The 20,996-nt window shown below is 48.8% G+C and overlaps 1 protein-coding gene across 4 annotated transcripts in view; it reads left to right on the forward strand.

The window, feature by feature from the left end:
* Positions 1–20,996, forward strand: part of LOC123144548 (importin beta-like SAD2) — a 28,529-nt gene that overhangs the window by 5,935 nt on the left and 1,598 nt on the right. For 2 of the 4 annotated variants that reach the window (XM_044563754.1, XM_044563757.1), the window contains exons 2-4: positions 25–202; positions 16,598–16,681; positions 17,004–17,158. In XM_044563754.1, coding sequence (XP_044419689.1) covers positions 25–202; positions 16,598–16,681; positions 17,004–17,158 — 417 coding nt within the window. The remainder of the gene's footprint in view (positions 1–24; positions 203–16,597; positions 16,682–17,003; positions 17,159–20,996) is intronic. The other 2 variants (XM_044563755.1, XM_044563758.1) reach the window with 1 other exon arrangement.

A 20,996-nucleotide genomic window follows, 5' to 3' on the forward strand; every position in this document is an offset into this window, starting at 1 on the left:
GATTATGATTGTCAATGCTTGTAGATTATGATGGAGCCAAACTTGGAAGATTCTGATATCGAGCCTGCTCCCAAGCTCATCGAGGTGTTTCTACAGAACTGCAAAGGTCATGTAGATCAATGGGTTGAGCCTTACCTCTGGCTTACAATTGATCGGTTGCGCCGCTCAGAAACCATATTTGAAATGTCTCCTTGTACAAGTGGTAAGACACAATACGAAAAAAAGTGCCTCCATCCGTTGCAAGGTTTAGGGCGTATTTTGATTGATTAGGACGATGCTTTGACCAGCAATTACTCCTTTAATACGTGCTATACAAATTCATCGTAAGTACTTTTGTGTCTGATCTAATGCCATCAATTTGTGTCGCATAAATTTCACATAAATTGCATACCGGTGGAGTAATTGTTGGTCAAAGCCTTGTCCTAACCAATCAATATACGCGTTACCTTTTGCAACAGAGGGAGTACAAATTTACTAGTCAGCCAAGAGCCCTGGTTGTTGTACTGATTTTCTATATTTTGCTTAATTTTATGGTTTTCAATTATTTATTCTCTTTTAAGTCTACTGTTTTGTAACACTGACAAGTCTATTTGGATGTGCTGAGATGGCCTGGAATCCCCATCAGTGAATGTGGATGAGGTGGGATCCTGGGTCACCAAGACTAGCAATTGAGGCCTAGCTTGGATGTGCAATAGCCATTTGCTAGTGTGGCATGTAAACATACTTCTTGAGTTAGTATTTTTAAGAAAAATGGAAAAAGCTGCATCCTACTTTAGAATTGGGTAGCATTTACAATTGTCATTTACTATTAGTCATGTTATTGGAAAAAAGTAAAAGATCCTAACTTGAACTGTATTCCCTCCGGGCCGGTATATTTGTCGGGCACATGATTTTAGGTCTTTGATTTAACTAATAAAACATGTAAAATATGCCACAAAACTTATATGGTTAGAAACTATATTTGACAACGAATCTAAAGATATTTTTTATAAAATATAATACAAGTTTCCCTAGTTAAATTGAAGACCTAAAAATCCTTGCCCGACTAATATACCGGCCCGGAGGGAGTATAATTTGTTTATGTATAGCAGTTGGGTTTAGTGTCATTGGTAACCGTCCACTGGCTTGTTACCGTTGTTGTCTGCTTAGAACTTTTAAGGTGTGACGTGACTGGACTGTTGTTTAGGTCTTTTATGTATGTTCACCTAATGGTGAATGATCTTTTAAAGTTTTTCTATATCAATGTGGTTCAGTAAAACATACAATCAATCTAAGAAGCACCGATATGGCGATATCATTGCTTTTAAGGCGTCTTGCCGTAGACGCTTAGGCGACACTTTAGGCGATAAGGCGCCCTGGCATCGCCTTACAAATATGCCCGCTTTAGGTGCTTAGGCTTCGCCTAGGGCGCTCACCTTAGGTCGCCTTACCGCCTTATAAACAATGGCGATATGGATATGGGGACACAGGATAAGACAATTTCTAGAAACAGCCGTCATTGTTCCAAATATCGGCCAGTTAATCAGCATCTCGGTCAATTAATTGCTACTCGGTGGGTCGCCGAATAGCAGATTAACTGATTTATCGGCTGACTGATTTATTCGCCTATTTATCCCTACTCAGCACCTGACGGATATGCTACCAGTTACCGATATCCTGAACATTGTTAGCCTTACAGTTATTATATAAAAATAATTAATAAATGCCATGTAATAAAGATAAAATAATTAAATGCATGAGATGTGATCCTGGGTCACCGAGACTAGCAATTGAGGCCTCTTTTCAAGTCCTGAATGATCACCAATGTCCTCAATCCTCATGGTGTTTGCAAAATACATCACATGCTAGCATTAGAATTTGAAATAGACATAACACTCGAGCATGAAAAATTTGAGAACAGTAAGAAGTTGGCCTGTAGCTTGCTTACCTAATGAATATATACTTTCTAGCTTCCCAACTTCCAGTTTCAAGTTTCCAATATGGTATGTGGTCGCCATGTGCAAAATATCATGTTATTTTGGTCAAAGTTTGAGATTAGACGCACCTTCATTTTCTTCTCTTGCTAGTTCATCCATGATCTCTTACTATTAAGTACTAGTCTTCAGTTGAGAGAGAATAAGTTGAATTATATAATGGTTTCTTATGTTGTATTTTGGCCTGTCTTTAATAATTTTTCTTATAGATTATTAAAAAGAAATCATCTTATTTAGCTCGGAACTTGTTGAGGATATAGACCTTAGAGTCACCCGCCAGGAGGGGCCGGGTTACTCATAATGGTCATCGCCAGAAGCCCGGCGTCAAGCAAGAAGACGGTGGGTCAAAGATGAGCTTAAGACCCGGATATGGCTTAAGGCCCGTAGTTACAATCATGGTAGAACTTGTAGTGTAAGGCAAGAATAGTTGAGAGTCCGAGCCGGACACTCTTATGAGCCGGCCGGGACTTTGAGAGTTGCTGGGCGTCAGCCTCCCTATATAAAGGGACGACCCGGCAGCGGTTTAGGGACAAGGAAGATCTCGTCGAGAGCCAGGCATAGCAATTAAGCTCCCTGGTCATCAAAACCCTAATCAATACCACCTCAACTGGACGTAGGCTTTTACCTTCACCGTAAGGGGCCGAACCAGTATAACCCTCGTGTTCCTTGTCCCGTTAACCCCTTCAAGCTTCCTAGCGGCGATGGCTCCACGACTAAGTCCTAGCTTGAGGACATCTGCCATGACAATTCCACGACAGTTGGCGCCCACCGTGGGGCCAGCGCACGGTGGATTTGAGTTCTTGAAGGGCAACTTCGAAGGGCTCAAGGGATACGCCGTGGGCCGGATGACCAAGAGTCGTCGCGGCAAGCTCTACATCGACGATGCAAACTGGGGTCCCGACGCCGGCTCAATTGAGTACGGGTACCGGGTCCCCTTCGGCGGAATTCATGTTTTCATTGGAAGATTGGTGAGCCGGGCCCTGAGCCGGATCTCTGCGCCGATCTCATCGAGACGGCTCAGCGCGCACGACCCGCCCGGGCCCGGCCTGCCTTAAAGCATGCTTTTGTGGGATGTATCCATGGAGGGCTCTCTGATCGATCTGGATCTGGTGATGAGACGGCCGCCGGCCCTGATGACGAGTCGTCCACAGATGAGTCAAACTCGTATCAACTTCAAGATGGCAGACTCATGGGTTGTTCCGATGGTGATAGTATTCCGGACCCGTTTGAGCCGCCAAGTCAGGTTGGAGTCTTTATGGCCGGTGCACAGCCTGTTCAGAACCCTGCTGCTGGAGCGGGAAACCCGGTGCCCTCTTCGGCTCAGGTGCTGATGGATCTCACGGACAAGATGACGGCCCTGTTAACTGCCGCGGTTGACCCGGCGGATCAAGCTCAGCATGATGCGGAGGTGGCGCAATTAAAGTTAGATCTAGTGAAAGCTAAGGAGGACCTGGCAGCGGAAGGGATCAGGATGGCTGCGGAGAGGGCGGCTCTCGACGCCCAAACACAATTGATCCAGGCGCAGTCTTTCCGGCTCACGATGGATCAGAACGCGTCCAATGAGGTCATGAGAAGGAGGCATCAGAAGGTCCAATCTCGGCTCCCTCCGGTTTACGATCCACGAAACCTCTTCAACACGCCAGGTGCAGGGTCTAGTAACCCGCCAGGGGTCATAGTGCCCGGGTCTGGGACCCCTATTCAGCCACAAGTGATGGGGCCTCCCAGGTGCCCCCTGCCCCGCCTCAGTACGTGTCAATACCATCGGGTCATTATGCCAACCCGCTGGAGAACATGGTCGCCGCGGCAGCACGGCTGGCGGCTCTCCCAATTGACGGCGACTCTCCGACGGCTATTGAAACCCGCCGGGTCAGGGAACTCCTTCAGACAGCACTAGCGCAACAAGAGGCGTACTCCTACAGCCGGGACAGGATCCACTCGACCCCTCGTCCAGGCCGGAGCCCGAGTTATAGCAGACACATGGTCTCAGCGACCGGCTCAAGTAACGTCCGACGCCATGACCCGCCCCCTGGCCATGGCCCGGCTCATAACGGAGCCTTTCATGCAGCAGACCAAGACAGAGTGCGGCAAGAGGCGGAGTAGGTGCCTCAGTTGACGGCTTACCAGATTCCCCCGGCTTACCCAACGACGTCTGTCGACGTGGGTATCCCCACCAGGACTGGGGGTGTCCCTTGTTTAGTACCAGCTATCCGCAATGAACGTCTACCCAAGGACTTCAAAGGCCCTAGGAAGGTGCCTAATTACACGGCTGACTTACAACCCGCAGCCTGGATCGAGAGTTACGAGATGGCCATGGAACTGCTGAAGGTCAGTGAGGCGGCAATGGCCAAGTACTTCACCATGATGTTAGATGGGACTGCCCGCACTTGGTTGAAAGGGCTACCACCGAATTCCATCGGGTCTTGGACTGAGCTGAAAGCCCGGTTCATCCAAAACTTCAAGGATACCTGTAGGCAGTCTATGTCAATTGTGGATTTGACTAACTGTAAGCAGCAGGAGGGTGAATCCACGACACATTAGGTTCGCCGGGTCAAGGAGATCATACATTCATCAGATAAGATGGATGCCGGCTCTGCAGTCTTAATGTTGGAGCAGAATTGTCGTTTCGTGCCCCTGAAGATGAAACTCGGGCGGCTTAAGCGCGACTGCAATGATATGGGTACACTGATGGCGGCTCTTGTCAAGTACGCCGATTCTGATGGTACCAAGGACCCCGCTTTAGATGATGAAAGGACAGGGAAGGGAAAGAAGAATGGCAATGGCAAGGGTCCTCAGCATAACCCGGGGAATCAAGGAGGTGGCAAGCGCAAGGCCGATGGCAGCCTAGAGTTTGTAGCCAACGCTAGCTCACAAGGTAATAACCAGCGACGCAAGGGGAGGCCCCCTCCCCGAGCCGGCGGGTCAGGCCCGACGCTGGAGCAGCTGTTGAATGAGCCTTGTCCAAGGCATGGCTCTAGAGAGAAGCCACCTACCCATCTATGGAAGGATTGTGCAATCATGAAGGCCTTTAAAAATTACAATGGCCCGGGCGCCGGCTGAGGCGCCGGCGGTTTTCATGGCCCGGGCGGCGGCTCAAATTCTAATCCTTAGAACGGTCAAGGGGGCTTTAATCAACAGTCTGGCCAGGGTCATCAACAGCAGCAGGGGGGTTATCAGACCAATCCAAAGCAGCTTAGCGGTGAACAGTATCATGTGTTTACCACCAGTCTGTGTAAGCGAGATCAGAAGCTTCATAAGAGGGCTGTGAATGCTGTTGAGCCGGCGGTTCCACGCTACTTGCGGTGGTCTGAGCAGCCTATAGTGTGGAGTAGGGAGGATCACCCTCCCCGGGTGGATAATCCGGGTCACTTGGCCTTGGTGGTGGCTCCTCAGGTGGGAGGATATAAGTTCACTAAGGTGCTCATGGATGGAGGCAGCAGCATCAACATCCTCTATTATGAACCGTTCCGTCGTATGGGGTTGATTGATAAGAACCTCAGCCAGTCAAACACTATTTTCCACGGTGTGGTACCTGGTAAGTCGGCTTATCCAGTCGGCAAGATCGAGTTGGAAGTGGCCTTTGGAGATGAGCACAGCTACAGGGTGGAAAAATTGACCTTTGAGGTGGTCAAGATAAGAAGTCCGTACCATGCCATATTTGGGCGGCCGGCTTACGCCAAGTTCATGGCACGGCCGTGTTACGTGTATTTACAGCTCAAGATGCCGGGTCATAATGGGACCATTACGGTTCATGGAAGCCGGAAGGTGGCCTTGGAGTGTGAGGAAGGCGATGCAGCTTATGCAGAATCTGTTTGTGCAACAGAGGAGTTAAAGTTTTACAAGGACAACGTTGACCCAACAGATATGACCTCTCTGAAAAAGCCGACTACGGAGCATGAGCCGGCAATGAAATTCAAGTCGGCTGATGAGACTAAACTTGTTGATTTCGTTCCAGGAGATTCATCTCAGCAGTTTAGCATCAGTGCCAATCTGGATCCAAAATAGGAAAGCGCGTTCATCGAGTTCATCCGTGAGAATAGGGACATCTTCGCATGGAAACCTTCTGACATGCCAGGTGTACCTAGAGAACTCGCTGAGCACACTCTCAATGTTGATCCGAAATTTAAGCCGGTCAGGCAGTTCCTTCGGCGGTTCAATGAGGAGAGGCGGAAAACTATTGGTGAAGAGGTGGCCCGGCTCTTGGCGGCCGGGTTTATTGTTGAAGTCTTTCACCCAGAGTGGTTAGCTAACCCGGTCCTCATACTCAAGAAGAACGGCACTTGGCGAATGTGTGTGGACTACACGGGCTTAAACAAGGCGTGTTCGGCTGATCCTTTTGCCCTTCCCCGTATTGACCAAATTATTGATGCTACGGCAGGTTGTGCGCACTTAAGTTTCTTGGATGCTTATTCCGGTTATCATCAGATCAAAATGGCAGTTAAGGACCAGGAGAAGACGGCGTTCATCACTCCCTTTGGAGCCTTCTGCTATGTATCTATGCCCTTTGGACTCAAGTGTGCATAGGCGACTTATCAGCGTTGCGTGCAGAACTGTCTTCATAACCAGATTGGGCGCAATGTTCATGCTTATGTGGACGATATTGTGGTTAAATCTATAAAGGAGGAAACCCTGATAGATGATTTGAGGGAAACCTTTGATAATCTCCGGGTTTACAAGATGATGCTTAACCCGGCCAAGTGTGTTTTTGGTGTTCCTGCAGGCAAACTCTTGGGTTTCTTGGTTTCTGACAGAGGCATTGAAGCTAACCCGGAGAAGATCAAGGCCATCACCTCCCTGGGTAAGCCGGCGTGTATAAATGATGTTCAGCGCTTGGTGGGTCGCATCGCTGCTTTAAGCCGGTTTATAAGCCGTTTGGGTGAGAAGGCCATGCCGTTATATCAGTTGATGAAGAAAACTGATAACTTTGTCTGGAATGATGCAGCTAATACTGCCTTTGAGGATTTGAAGAAGCAGCTGGCAGAGCCCCCAGTCCTTGCTGCTCCGGTTGATAAGGAGCCCTTATTACTATATGTGGCGGCGAACACACGAGCTGTCAGTGTGGCTGTGGTGGTGGAGCGCAAGGAAGAGGGTAAGGAGCATCCGGTTCAGTGGCCGGTTTATTATGTCAGCGAAGTGCTCATCGAGTCCAAACAGCGGTATCCACATTGGCAGAAGCTTGTTTATGGTGTGTTCATGGCGAGCCGGAAGCTTAAGCATTATTTCCAGGGTCATCCCATCACTGTGGTTAGTTCGGCTCCTCTTGGTGATATCATTCAAAACAGAGAGGCCACAGGCAGAGTAGCTAAGTGGGCCATAGAGCTCGGACCTCATGGTCTCAAATACGTGCCACGCACTGCTGTTAAATCTCAGGCCTTGGTGGATTTCATCAATGATTGGACAGAGTCACAAGTGCCCAAGCAAAAGCCGGATAACACATATTGGACTATTCACTTTGATGGGTCCCGGCAGTTGGAGGGCTCGGGGGCTGGAGTCGTATTGGCTTCCCCTAAGGGTGATGAGTTCCATTATGTGCTACAATTGATGTTTCCTTGTACCAACAACGCATCTGAGTACGAGGCCTTGCTCCACGGTCTTCGGATGGCTAAGGAGATGAGCTTGAGCCGGGTAAGGTGTTTCGGTGACTCAGACTTGGTGGCTCAACAAGTATCAGGCAAGTGGGACTCTAAGGACCCTCTCATGGCGGCTTATCGCCGCGAAGTTGATGCCATTGCTGGGCACTTTCAGGGCTACCAAGTAGAGCACATTGATCGCAGGAAGAACGAGGCGGCTGATGCCCTAAGCCGGCTGGGCTCTCAGCGAAAGCCGGTGCCGCCTAATACTTTCCTGGATGTCCTGTATAACCCTTCTGTTAAGTTGCCTACAGAGGAAGACTTGGCTGTCCCTGACCCGGAGGCACGACTGGTGGCGGCTCTCCACATCATACCGGACCGGACAATGCCCTATCTGGCTTACATGACCCGGGGAGAGTTGTCTGAGGATGAAACTTTGGCCAGACAAATAACCCGGCGGGCTAAGTCAATGATTGTTATCAATGGCGAGTTGCATCACCGCAGTGTTACGGGAGCATTCCAGCGTTGTGTCTCCCCTGAGGAAGGTCAAGAGATCTTGCGTGAGATTCATGAAGGGGATTGTGGCCATCACGCCGGCTCAAAATCTCTTGTGGCCAAGGCTTTTCGTCATGGTTTTTATTGGCTGACGGCTCATGCTGATGCGGAGGACTTGGTCAGTAAATGTGATGGTTGCCAAAGGTTCTCACGACGGGCTCATGTGCCGGCTCAGGAGCTGAGGATGATCCCAATTACTTGGCCCTTTGCGGTCTGGGGGCTTGATATGGTTGGGCCTTTTAAAAGGTCCAAGGATAAGAAGAGCCATCTCTTGGTGGCAGTTGACAAATTTACCAAGTGGGTTGAAGCGGAGCCAGTTAGCAAGTGTGATGCAGCCACGGCGGTTCAATTTATGAAAAAGGTGATTTTTCGCTTTGGCTTTCCGCACAGCATTATAACTGACAATGGCACCAATCTATCCAAAGGCGCCATGGAAAATTTTTGTCAACGAGAGCATATCCGACTTGATGTTTCCTCGGTGGCTCATCCTCAATCCAATGGTCAAGCTGAGAGAGCTAATCAGGAGATTCTGAAGGGCATCAAGCCCCGGCTTTTGGTCCCTTTGCAACGGACGCCGGGTTGTGGGTGGAGGAGTTGCCCTCCGTGTTATGGAGCATCAACACTACTCCTAACAGGTCTACAGGTTTTACGCCTTTCTTCATGGTTTATGGGGCAGAAGCAGTCCTCCCTAGTGACATCCGTCATGACTCGCCTCGAGTGGCGGCTTATGTTGAGGCGGATAATGAGCAGGCGCGCCAAGATGCTCTTGACTTGTTGGACGAACAGCGTGATGTGGCAGTAGCCCGCTCAGCGATTTACCAACAAGACCTGCGCCGTTATCATAGTCGCCGGGTTAAATCCCGGGTCTTCCAGGAAGGCGATCTCGTGCTCCGGCTCATCCAAGATCAAACAGATGCGCACAAGCTATCCCCGCATTGGGAAGGGCCCTTTGTGGTCAGCAAGAATTTGCACAACGGGTCATATTACCTCATTGACATTCGGGAGCACAAAGATTCACGTAAGTCGGAGGAAGAGACCCGTCGGCCGTGGAACATAGCTCAGCTTCGGCCTTACTACACTTGAGCCACCGGCTCTCATAATGTACATATTTCTCTCAGCCATGTATATAGTATGATAAGCAATAAAGCAGGACCTCTGTCCTTTTTTCTCCTCCAAATGTGCACGTGTTGTTTTCATTGCAAGATTACATGATAACTTGAAGGAGGATCCGGCTTATGATTGTATTCGAATCTAGCCGTCGGTAATAAGGTCACTTGGGGGCTTCCTGTTCAAACATAGGTCGTATTCGAATCAAAGAGAACATAGCTGTCGATACCCATTTGATTGGCAAAGTGCCGAGCTCATTGGGGAGTTTTCTTTGGTCATATTTGAATCTTAGTTTAACCCCTTTGGGAGCCGACGTGGATCGTATTCGAATCAGCGTCGTTAAACAAATCTTAAAATCACTTGGGGGCTTCCTGTTCAAACATGGGTCGTATTCGAACCAAAGAGAACATAGCTGTCGGTGCCCTCTTGATTGGCATCGCCACACCCACTGGGGGCTATATGATCGCATTCGAATCTTAGCATAACCCCTTTGGGACGGGTCTCTGGTCGTATTCGAACTGGAAGCCCCTAAGTTTTTCTGACTTGTAGCAAGTTCTTCTGATTATGTCAAGTATGCACGGCCGGGTCGCACTTTGCCGGCTTAACTTTGATTTGCAGTACTAGTCGAACACAGTTGGCGTTATTAAGACTGGTAAACCGGAACTGAGGTACCAACCTCATAGCCCGGGTTATCTAAGCCGACAGTGTGCTTGCAGGCTGGTAAGTGTGTTGTTACGATTATATCAAGGACATCATTGAGGGCCAGTCTTTGGTGAATCATATTCCGGGTTATAGGCATAAGACTATGATTCTCCATGCGGTAAGCCGCCTCGAGACTTGTGATTTGTCTTTTCATGCAGGGTAGTTAAAGACAACTATTTCAGCTTAAGGAATATGACTGATCAACTGTAACCCGGAGACATATAAGGAAGCAACTTTCATAAGGATTCAGCGTTCAGCACGTGCACGATGGCCCGGCACAGTTAAAGTGTTGACCCTATTCTATTACAAGACTCGTTGAGTCCAAAAGGGTGAAGCATTGTTTCACATAAATCGTCTACAGAGTTACGACGCTTGCTGGGTTGAAGTCTCCGGCTCATCCCTCTCTTCTCCTCCGGCTGTTCCCAAGGTCTGGAAAGTCGACGACTTCCAGTCGATGCCGCTCAGAGCTTCGAATTGAGCTTCCTCGTCAATTAATCCCGCCGGGTCAATCTCCGGGGCGAAGGTGTGCTTGCGAGTCGGCGGGATTAAGTTGAGGGCCTCATAGCGCGGAGTGGGGATCCTTTGATTCTCTGCATCGTAGCCCGGCTGATACTTAGTCAGATCTGTATCATTGCCAATCAGAGTGGCCATCGGGCGTACGATCTTCACGCAAGCTGCGAAGTCCTTCTGGTCGAAGGCGGTGCCGTCTTCCTTCAAACTGGGGTAGCCCAGAGCGATGTCCGCCGGGTCTAGCTCTGGAAGGAACGCCTTAGCCCGGCTTAGAGCCGCTATGGCTCCGGCTCTTGCAGAGGCCCGTCGCAGCTCTTGGATGCGTTGAGGAAGAATGGCGAGCCGGCGAAGAACCTCAGCCAGGTGAGTCGGCACCTCGTTGGATAGGGCCACCACAGCCAGAGCACGCTGTGACCCGGTGTAGAGTTGCTCCACCAGGGTGTACACGGCTTTAAGCTTGGTTACCACGCTTTGGTTGAGGTTGGCGCTTCTGGGACCTGTTTAACAAAATAAGATAAGCCGCCGACAAGGATGAGTTATGAGATATACAGATTCTAAACTTGATGAAAGCTGGTGAGATGATTTACCGAAGATTGCGGCAACCATCTGGGACACTTGGCGCTTTAAGCCGGAGAGTTCGGCGGTCTTCTCTGAGAGAGCCTTCTCCGCCTGTTCGGCCCGGCTCACCAGAGTGGCCTTCTCTTCGGCCCAGGCTCTCCGTTCAACATCAAAGTCTGTCTTCAGCTTTTCTTGCGCAACAATGCTGGACACAAATTTGGCGTTTGCTTTCTGGGTCTCCGTCTCTTGCGTCTTCAGACGGGTCTTGAGATCAGCGATGTCAGCTTCAAACTTCTTGCCAGCAGCCTGCATAATTTCCGGGTTATAGCATGAACAATTACTATGCAAATTTAAAAGTCCCAAGCGTTTTCCAAGCAAAGACACTTGGCACTTGGGGGCTAATGCGTATCGAACGTTCCTATCTACAAATTTCCGGTTCATGGAAGTAAGCCGGAACTTAAGTCTACAACATATTCAATCATAAGTGGGGGCTAGCATGGTAAAGGTAACTATGCAGTAAGTAAGAAGACAGAAGAGTGATACCTCAGACTTCTGCTGAATCTGGTTCACCATGGCGATCTCTAAGTCCCGGCTCTTGTGCACTTGGTTGATATAGCCGGAGATGACCTCTCCGATGCTCAGATTGGCATAATCGGTGAGGTCCAGATTGGCCCGGTGGCGCCCTAACAACTCCTCCTTAGCGGAGCACTTGGCCAGCGCAGTAGGTCTCACCGGCTCAACATATTCCGTCCGGGTGATTACTACATCTGGGTCATCTGCTGGTTGAGCCGAGCTGGAGGCCTCCGGGTTAGCAGAAGCTTCTACTATGGGCTTGTTGGTTGGAGCAGCGGCCTCAGGAGCAGAGGCAGCTGGCGGTTCTTGAGCGGCTATCTCCGGCTCAGGCAAGTCCGGCTCATCGGCCGGCTTGTTCTTCTTCGCCCTTTTGCTGAGTTTTGCTTGGGCACTGAAAAGACAGAAAGGTTAAGCACAAAAGTGTAAGTAAAGACAAAATACAACATGAGGTGATCATCATTACCCGGGCACGGTCTTGAAAGCCGGCAGATTCGACTGCATAGAGTCGCCAGAAGAGGGGGAAGTTTCCTGATAATTTGAGTCAGAAGAGTTGAGCGGTTGACGTATAACACCTGCCAAAGGATGAAAAGAGTACAACTTTGAGATCACCTCGGTCCGGCGTTTCTTCGATGCGTCAGGTAACCCGGAGGAGAGGTCAGTGTCTTTGTTGGTCCGGGTGTGCCGCCGGCTTTCATGAACCTGTCGCTTCAGAATAAATTGAGGATCTTGATAAGCTAAAGGATGTGAAAAGCTTACTTTCCGGGTTACCCTTCGGACTTTCAGCCTTGGCAAGGGCTCCGAGTCGGAGGAAAGTGACATTACCTCTTGAACCACCGGGTTACTTGCGCCGGTGTCATCCTGTTGGTGAACAGTATTGGTAAGGTGGATAGAAATAAATAGCAGATATAACAAGAGCTTACAGGTTCAGGGGTTACCTCTGACTCGGAGCTGTCGCTTAATTGCATCAGCTCTGAAGCAGTAGGCCTACTTCCCTTCTTGCGGGGAGCGGCTTTCTTGGCGGCTTTCTTCGCCTTCCTGGCCTTCTTGGCCGCCTCGTGGTCATATTTGACCTTCCAGAATTTGTCATCGGCCTGAAAAATACAATGATGATTTCTTGAAGATTCAGATGAAGGTTATCTGCAGACGGAGATAAAATGTTCAAATCAGCGGCTTACTGCTGGGGCTGGGTTGATCTTGCAAAGGGGGCTAACCCGGTCCTCCCGCAGTCTGCCAAGCTCTCGTTCAAGAGAGCCTTGGTCATGTCCTCAGCAACATCTTCAGGAAGATCGTTGCGACTGTGTCTCTGGGGGTCATCTTTTCGGCCCGTGTATTTGCACATTAAGCCGGGGCGGCGGCTCAATGGGATCACCCGCCACGAGATCCAGACCCGGACCAGATCGATTCCGTTGAGACCATTGCCCAGGAGAGCCTTGATCTTGTTTATGGTGGGGAGCAGAGGTTGGCGCTCCGCCTGAGTCAACTTGTCAGACAGAGGGTGAGTTCGTTCCAGACGTGAAGGGCGAAAGCCGGGCAGTGGGCTCTCGTCAGCCGGCGACGTGTCTTGGCAATAGAACCACGTCTGGTTCCAGTCTTTTGGGTGACTCGGCGGCTCGGCGTAAGGGAAGAGGCAGTCTCTCCGTCGCTGAATGGAGATTCCGCCGAGTTCCAAACTTGGCCCGTTGGCGCACTCATTCTGGCGGTTCAGGTAGAAGAGCTCTCTGAAGAGCAGCAGGCTGGGCTCTTCTCCAAGATAAACCTCACAGAACACTTGGAAATTGCATATGTTGGACACCGAGTTGGGTCCTATATCTTGTGGCCGCAGGTCAAAGAAGTTCAGCACGTCTCTAAAAAACTTTGAGCCGGGCGGTGCGAAGCCCCGGCTCATGTGATCCGCAAAAATGACCACCTTCCCGTCCCTTGGCTGTGGTCTCTCCTCTGATGGGTCGGGGGCACGGTAGGACATGACGTCCTTCTTGGGCAGGTAACCTGACTTGACAAAATCCGCTAAAGTCTCGTTGGTGACATTGGACCTCATCCAATTGCAAGTGATGGAGGCTTTAGGAGCTTTGGGAGGCATGGTGAAAGTCGGCAGCCTATGATAAAAGGAAACGTCCGGTTTAATTATAAGCCGGAGGAAATTTATAGTTCAATGTTAAAGTGGCGGCTTATGAAGGGGACTAATGACATATATCTAAGTGCACCGGGTTATTTAAGCCGCCCGAAGTATTGAGAGTAATTCGATTGTCTACGGCCTTATCACAGATGAGCCGGAAATGTAAACCGCCATGACTCAATGAGTGCAGTTTTTTACTAAGTGTGGTGAAAACAAGTTTCACACATTGCAGTAAATAATTTGGATCAAAATGGTCGGTCAAAAGGAAAGTTTCTAGACCTAAAAAACAGACGCAGGGGAGTTCTTGAGCTCGAACGAGGCCTTTCTGCAGTAAAAAGAGGTCTACTTGCATTTGAAATGAGTACTAAACGGCCGCCGCACTGGTTCTATACTATCCTAAGATCAAAAAGAGGCAGTAAAAAGGAAAACTACCAAAAACTCGCGGGCGGCGGCGAAGAACACAGAAGAAAAGGATGAATCTACTGCAGATCTGTTCTACGGGGCAGTCAGAACTTACAGGTGCTGGTGAGTCGCGGAGGTCGCCGCCGTTTTCTCTGGACACAACAGGTTGATGCAGCGGCCGGAGTTGGTGAGGAGGAGGAGACCCGCGGCGGCGACGGCAACAGAGCTTGAGCGGAGGAACAGTGGCGCGAGGAGGAAGAACGGGTGGCTGAAGGACCGACGGACCGGGCTATTTATAAGGACGAGCTCATAAGTGGGCGCGAGAAACGAGGAGACCACGGCGTGGTTATCTCCCCATGAAACGCCTCGATTTTCGGGATGGTAGTAAAGATAAGATCCGTTGCGGATTTGGTGGAGTAAAAAACGGACTTAATGGAAGATGACGTCACGGCGGATTACCCGGAGTCCAGAGAATGACGTCACGCCGGGTTATGGCCTTCACACAATTGTAAGCCGGAGGTTTTCTGTCAAAAGAATTGAAGATTGACATGAGCCGGCTCAAATCAATCTGGGGCCTAATGTTGAGGATATAGACCTTAGAGTCACCCGCCAGGAGGGGCCGGGTTACTCATAATGGTCATCGCCAGAAGCCCGGCGTCAAGCAAGAAGACGGTGGGCCAAAGATGGGCTTAAGACCCGGATATGGCTTAAGGCCCGTAGTTACAATCATGGTAGAACTTGTAGTGTAAGGCAAGAATAGTTGAGAGTCCGAGCCGGACACTCTTATGAGCCGGCCGGGACTCTGAGAGTTGCTGGGCGTCAGCCTCCCTATATAAAGGGACGACCCGGCAGCGGTTTAGGGACAAGGAAGATCTCGTCGAGAGCCAGGCATAGCAATTAAGCTTCCTGGTCATCGAAACCTAATCAATACCACCTCAACTGGACGTAGGCTTTTACCTTCACCGTAAGGGGCCGAACCAGTATAACCCTCGTGTTCCTTGTCTCGTTAACCCCTTCAAGCTTCCTAGCGGCGATGGCTCCACGACTAAGTCCTAGCTTGAGGACATCTGCCGTGACAATTCCACGACAGAACTAGCTCGAAATTGACTCGAGATCGTTACAGCTGAGCACGAGCCACTTTCCACTGCTCGACCTCGAGCTTCGCTCAGTTTGAGCTCACTCGAATTTTAGTATAAGTTGAGTTGAGTCTAATACAACTTGTTCGAACTCGACTAGTTGGAGCCCTATTTCCAACAAGTCTCAATTCTCAAATGGCCGTAGACAAACAATGCAAAAGTCCACTAAGATATCATGATACTAGGAAGATACAGTTGCGTACTCAGCTATACTTATTTTTAAGATAAACTGTAAGGGAAAACCCAGTAACACATATGAACTCAAATTTGTGTCCGCAAGCACTTGAATGCAGTGTATACCCAGCTAGGCATTTACTTGATACACCGAGTTAACAGTTTTCAATGATATGAAGTTTTGACGTGGTTGAGATTCATTTTATAAAAAGAAGTTAATTTGTTCCTTCTCATGATATTTAGAACTTTCTAATCAACTTCAAATATCATTTCATAAACTGCTGGATTTAACTGATAGAAACTAATTGAGTATTAATTCTTCGTACCCCATTGTGGATTGACATGCTCCGTGCATCATTTGGGTGCATTGAATACTTCAGGCTGTACTAATGAGGTAGCTGTCATAACTTTCATTCATTAGGCGTGCCTATGTTATCTAAAGTTATTTCTATGACTCCGTCTACAGTTTATGTACCTCAGCAAGTTATGTGATTCTGGTTTCTATACTATTATTAATGAGAGTTCCAATGCACTCATAAATCAGTGATATTTTTTATGTATTATTTTTTCGTAGCGTGAAGTCATGTATTGTTCGTGTTGACAATGTGGATTGTTATGTACTCCCTCCGTCCTATAATATAAGAACGTTTTTGACGCCAGTATAGTGTCAAAAACGTTCTTATATTATGGGACGGAGGGAGTATTAATTAGTCGTAGCGTGAAGTCATGGATTGCTCGTGTTGTCAATGAATTGTCTTCTTCCCTTGTGTAGATATATTACCTCGAGCGATGTTCATCTTACTCTGTTTTAGTTGTCTTCCTGAGATGATCGTATATTTTCGCATGTATATTCACATTAGTATGGTGCACATGCAAGGGTTTACTCACCAGAGACTGAAGCATATATGTTATGTATTACACACGTGACTAAGAACCTACATGTGCTACTTGCAGATTGCTAATGCGTTCTACTATAACCCTTCGTTGACACTCGCGACTTTACATAAACTTGGAGTTGCAACAGAAATTTTTAACCTTTGGTTTGGTATGTTACAACAAGTAAAAAATAATGGCATGCGAGCCAATTTTAGGAGATACAGCTTGTCCTAGTTTTTAAGTAGACTTGTTGGCCTAGGGTAAACTGAGATTGTTGTATTGCCCGTATTTGCAGAGAACATGATAAGAAGATTTGTTGCCTGGGGCTGACTTCACTTATTGGCCTTCCAGCAGATCATATTCCAGTAGAAGCTCTAGATGGCATTTTCAAAGCAACACTTGATCTCCTTGCTGCCTACAAAGATCAAATTGCAGGTGGCGTTATCATACGTTTTACTACATCTTGCTTGTTTGTGCGATTGATTTTGAAGATACCATTGCCGAGTAGCTTTGCTGTTGACACTTGTATTTGGATATCGTTGATGAAGTTCTTGCTCTAGATTGTAGTGAGTTTACACCTACTATGTGTACGTTTTAATTATGAATTTATCATATCAAGATTTTTGGCTACCATTTCACTTTTAACAACAGACTGGTCTTTCTTTTTTTATTTTGCATTATATGTTGATTATGTCATCTTGATCTTTTTAACTTTACTAGAATGTTTTTTGTGACTATTCTTCCGTTCAATAAGCAGAACCGAAGAAGCAAAATGAGGACGATGTTGATGATATGGATGGCTTTGACGCTGATGAAGATGATGAAGAAGTTGAATCAGACAAGGAGATGGGTCTTGACGATGAAGACGGCGATGAACTAAACAATCTTCATCTTCAGAGACTAGCTGCAGAGGTTTGTTGTGCAATCTTTGACTGCTAAAACTGCAAGAAGTTAAAAATACTTGCGAGGCTGGTATTTCAACTGGTAAAACTGGGACCATGATTTTTTTTTTGAGAAATCACCGGGGGGAGAGGATCCCCACCTGTATATATTACTCTATATTACTCAAGCATGACCATTAGGTCGAGTTGACAAGATTACACAAACCTCAAGGAGAAGTAAGCTAGCCAAGACTTGGCAGCTTCCTTATCCAGCGGATTTCTAAACCGGTGAGCAGTAAGGAAAGAGCGATCAATTCTTTCGAGGCAGCAGTAATAAGTCGGTTCGTGAGGTTTGAAAGTAGCTATCGATTTGATTTCAGCCAAGAAGGTTTCCTTTAGCGAACGTCAGGTAGGAGCATATATACATTGGTGACTACAAATGGGCATGGCAGTGCTAGAGAAGAATGGGTAGGAGTAAAACGTGTGATTTTTGTGTGAAAGTACTTAGCGAGTCTAAGTTGGAGGCCGAGAGCAGGCCACCGGCCGATCCAGTTGCGGGTAAAATGAGGAAACGATCGACGGAACGTGGGAGAAAAGATCGAATTTCTTGCATGTTTGGAGTGGCTAATTTTATTTCTTGCAAAAGTAATAAATGAGGCAAGGATGAATGATTCATCTAACACGAGCACAAACACCTGGAAGAAGTTGATAGTTGACCGGACTAGATCCTAGACTACGATGCCGAGGCCGGGGGTTCCAAACGCAGTAGACTTCTATGAATCACTTGCGAGCACTGCTGCCATTGAAGGCATCAAAGTTGGCCTCGTCAAAGGAGTCACACTCGAGGGCAAGCGTGCCATGAGTGAGCGGAGAGCCGGGGTCAGAGTCGACGTTGGACAGGCGAGCAGCAAGGATGGCATCATCCAGTGTAGGGCAGCTACAAAGAGCTCCATGCGCTTGGCCTTGGCGCGAGGCCTTTTCCTCCATGTTGACATGCTTGTAAGCTTGCCAAGGCGGTTGCTGCAGTGAACATGAAGCGCATCAAGAACACACTTGTTGCAGCCGCGTCCTCTACGAACATCCACCTCATGCACCACAGGAACATCTGAAGCCTACGCCACGGCGGAGGCATTAGTGGCACGCTCCAGGTCAAGACCATTATCATCCGAAGAGCTAGAGCTACCAGTGGAGCCCCCACTTGAGCTGCCCTCCTCGGAGAATGAAGAGAGGTCGTTCGGCTGATACACCACATCTTGCCGTGCTTGTGGAGCTTGACGACGAGAACGTCAAGGTTTGTCAGTTGGACCGTGACACTGTCGGGTCGGCACACACATTCTTTATGAGGGTGATGTGGGTGGGGTTTGGGCGGGCACTAGGTCCAAGAGTCAGCAACAGTGGGCGATGCGAACGTTGGTGGGGAGAGGTGGCTAGAGGCCTCGTAAACTGCACTTTATTCCCAACGGTGCCGCTGACGGGTAGGTTGATAGATGGGGCCACCGGGTAGTGTCCTTGTGGGTAACCAGTGTGGAGTGACGTGACGGGGAGGTTGGTAGATGGCGCCATCGGGTAGCGTCCTTGTGGTTAACCAGCTTGGAGTGCAGCAGGAAGATGTGCTGAGGTGGGCTGTGGAAGCTTGGTGGGGCCTGAGAGAGGTGCAGGAGTTCACCGGGTAGGGGGTAGGCAGAAGAAGACATAGTGGGGGCTTGGTCCACAAGCGAGCGGTGGTGGTAGAGGAGGCTAGCGGTAAGAAAGGGGAAGGGGGATGGTATTCAGGCGTTGGTGATGCGGGTGGGGGGTGGGCGGGCACTAGGTCCAAGAGTCAGCAATAGTGGGCGATGCAAACGTAGAAGTGGGGGGGTCTCGAAAAACTGCACTTTGAGGCCATGGCGATGGAAGGGCTACGAGTATCCTTTTGTGCCTCGTGCAGGTTGTTGGTCTTTGACAGGCCATGTTGATATGGGGTTGCATGGAGGAGAAGGAGATCAGAAGGCTGTCCGAGAGGATATTTTGCCGCTGCCGGTTGGATTTCGCAGGCATGCAGCGGAACATCAGCAGTTGGTGGCAGCATCGCGTTTGATGCGACAGGAGATAGCACGAGGTTGCATGGGAAGGGTTGGGCCATCCATGCAACACGTTGGGAGCAACAATAGATGTCATGGGGTTGCGTGGTAGGGTGCATTGGAAGGGGTTAGGCCACGCATGTAGGAAGCTAGACGGCGATGTAGGGGGAGATGGCGTGGGTGATTGCGTTGAGGTACAATTGCAGGAGGGGGGGGGGGGGTGGGCTCGGGTTGGGTCGTGGAGTGGCCATGTGAGTTGGGCTAGCGTCCAAGGATGGAGGATTGACAGTGAAACCAGCCAAAGTTCAGAATGGCAGAGATGGCATGGAAGATGATCTTAGATCGGATGGCCATGCCATGGGCTCGGGTTGAGTCGGGCCAGCTTCCCGAACATGGAGAACACATTTGAACTAGAAAAAAAGTGGTCCATGGCATCAGAGATTAATTTCACATTTGGTTTTACATCCTTAATAATTTTAAATGCTATCCAGATGGGTTTTCGTGGATTTTAAAAGGGTGGTTTGGGTTGGTGGTGACATCTGGGTGGTAATCATGCAAACTTAGGCTACGAAAGTGAACACCAGGACAAACACGGCGTACCTTAGGCCTGCATCCGAATTGTTGCTCGATCACTGAGGTTGAGGTGCCACATGCAGAGACTGAACCAATGCCGTCGAGTCGTTGGGACCGCTTAGTCGCTCGGCAGCTTGACCGAGAACCGGCGAGCTCGCAGTGGAGGTCGGGGAAGCTGTTGTAGAAGTGGGCGATGCAGGCACCATCGTCGGGGCTGCTTGATGCGGCGGTGGCATCGGCAAGCGTAGCAAGATGCCCAAACGCTGGAAATCACCAAAGCTGGTGATAAGTTGGGCAATCCCCTGGTTTGTGACGGTGAGGAGAAGCGGCACTCATCATCCATAGTGATGTTGTAGCTGTTGTAGTCTCCCTCAAAGAGAGGCGAGAATGAGAACCAAAACATTGCAGTCCAGCTTGAAGGGGAATTGAATGATAGGTGCTTCTCCGAGTTCATTGCACCAAAACAATCGGGGCTAGGTTAACGAATTGATGCCACTTTTATTTTTTATTTTTGCAAATCAGTACCGGTTTTCAGTCAAACAGTAACAAAGCACTTTATTCTTGTTTGAACCGTTTCTGACAACCGAACTGACCTGCAAAAATGGTTCTTACCATAATCAGGGCGTTTTGTTACCGTTCAACTGAAACCGGTACTGATCTGCAAAAGAGAACAAAAGTGGTACCAATTCGTTAACCTAGCCCTAATTGTGGTTCTTCTATGCAATCAACTCCGCGAGAGCGGAGGCGAAGCCACATAGGGAGGATGCGTTGGGCAAGCCGGCAAGGCATGTCATTGTAGAAGTCGGTGGTTAATGTAGATTGAGGTCGAGAAGATTTGAGAGAATTCACATCGCTTTGTGATGATGCACGTACAGGACATGTATACATGTTACAACCAACCTATACTTGCCCTGCATGATCATACCCATGTTTAAAAGGAAGGGATTCCAAGACTCGATCGAAAAGCTTTGAATGATGAAGTGGGAACAACACGGAATTGTTCAAGTGCCACCTTCTCTTGGATAAAAATGAATATCATGCTTGATGTGCTTTGTTCGACAATGATGAACAGGGTTGGCCGATAGTAGACGGCCAAGACATTATCACAAAGGACAACGGTGGCGGTGTTGATGGTGCAGTGGAACTCACCAAGAAGTTGCCGAAGTCAGCAACATTCTGCCTCGATACTTGATCGTGAAACGATAAGCTGCCGTTTGGAGGACCAAGACACCGAGG

The sequence above is a fragment of the Triticum aestivum genome, chromosome 6D (assembly GCF_018294505.1).
Source record: "Triticum aestivum cultivar Chinese Spring chromosome 6D, IWGSC CS RefSeq v2.1, whole genome shotgun sequence".
Lineage (NCBI taxonomy): Eukaryota > Viridiplantae > Streptophyta > Magnoliopsida > Poales > Poaceae > Triticum > Triticum aestivum.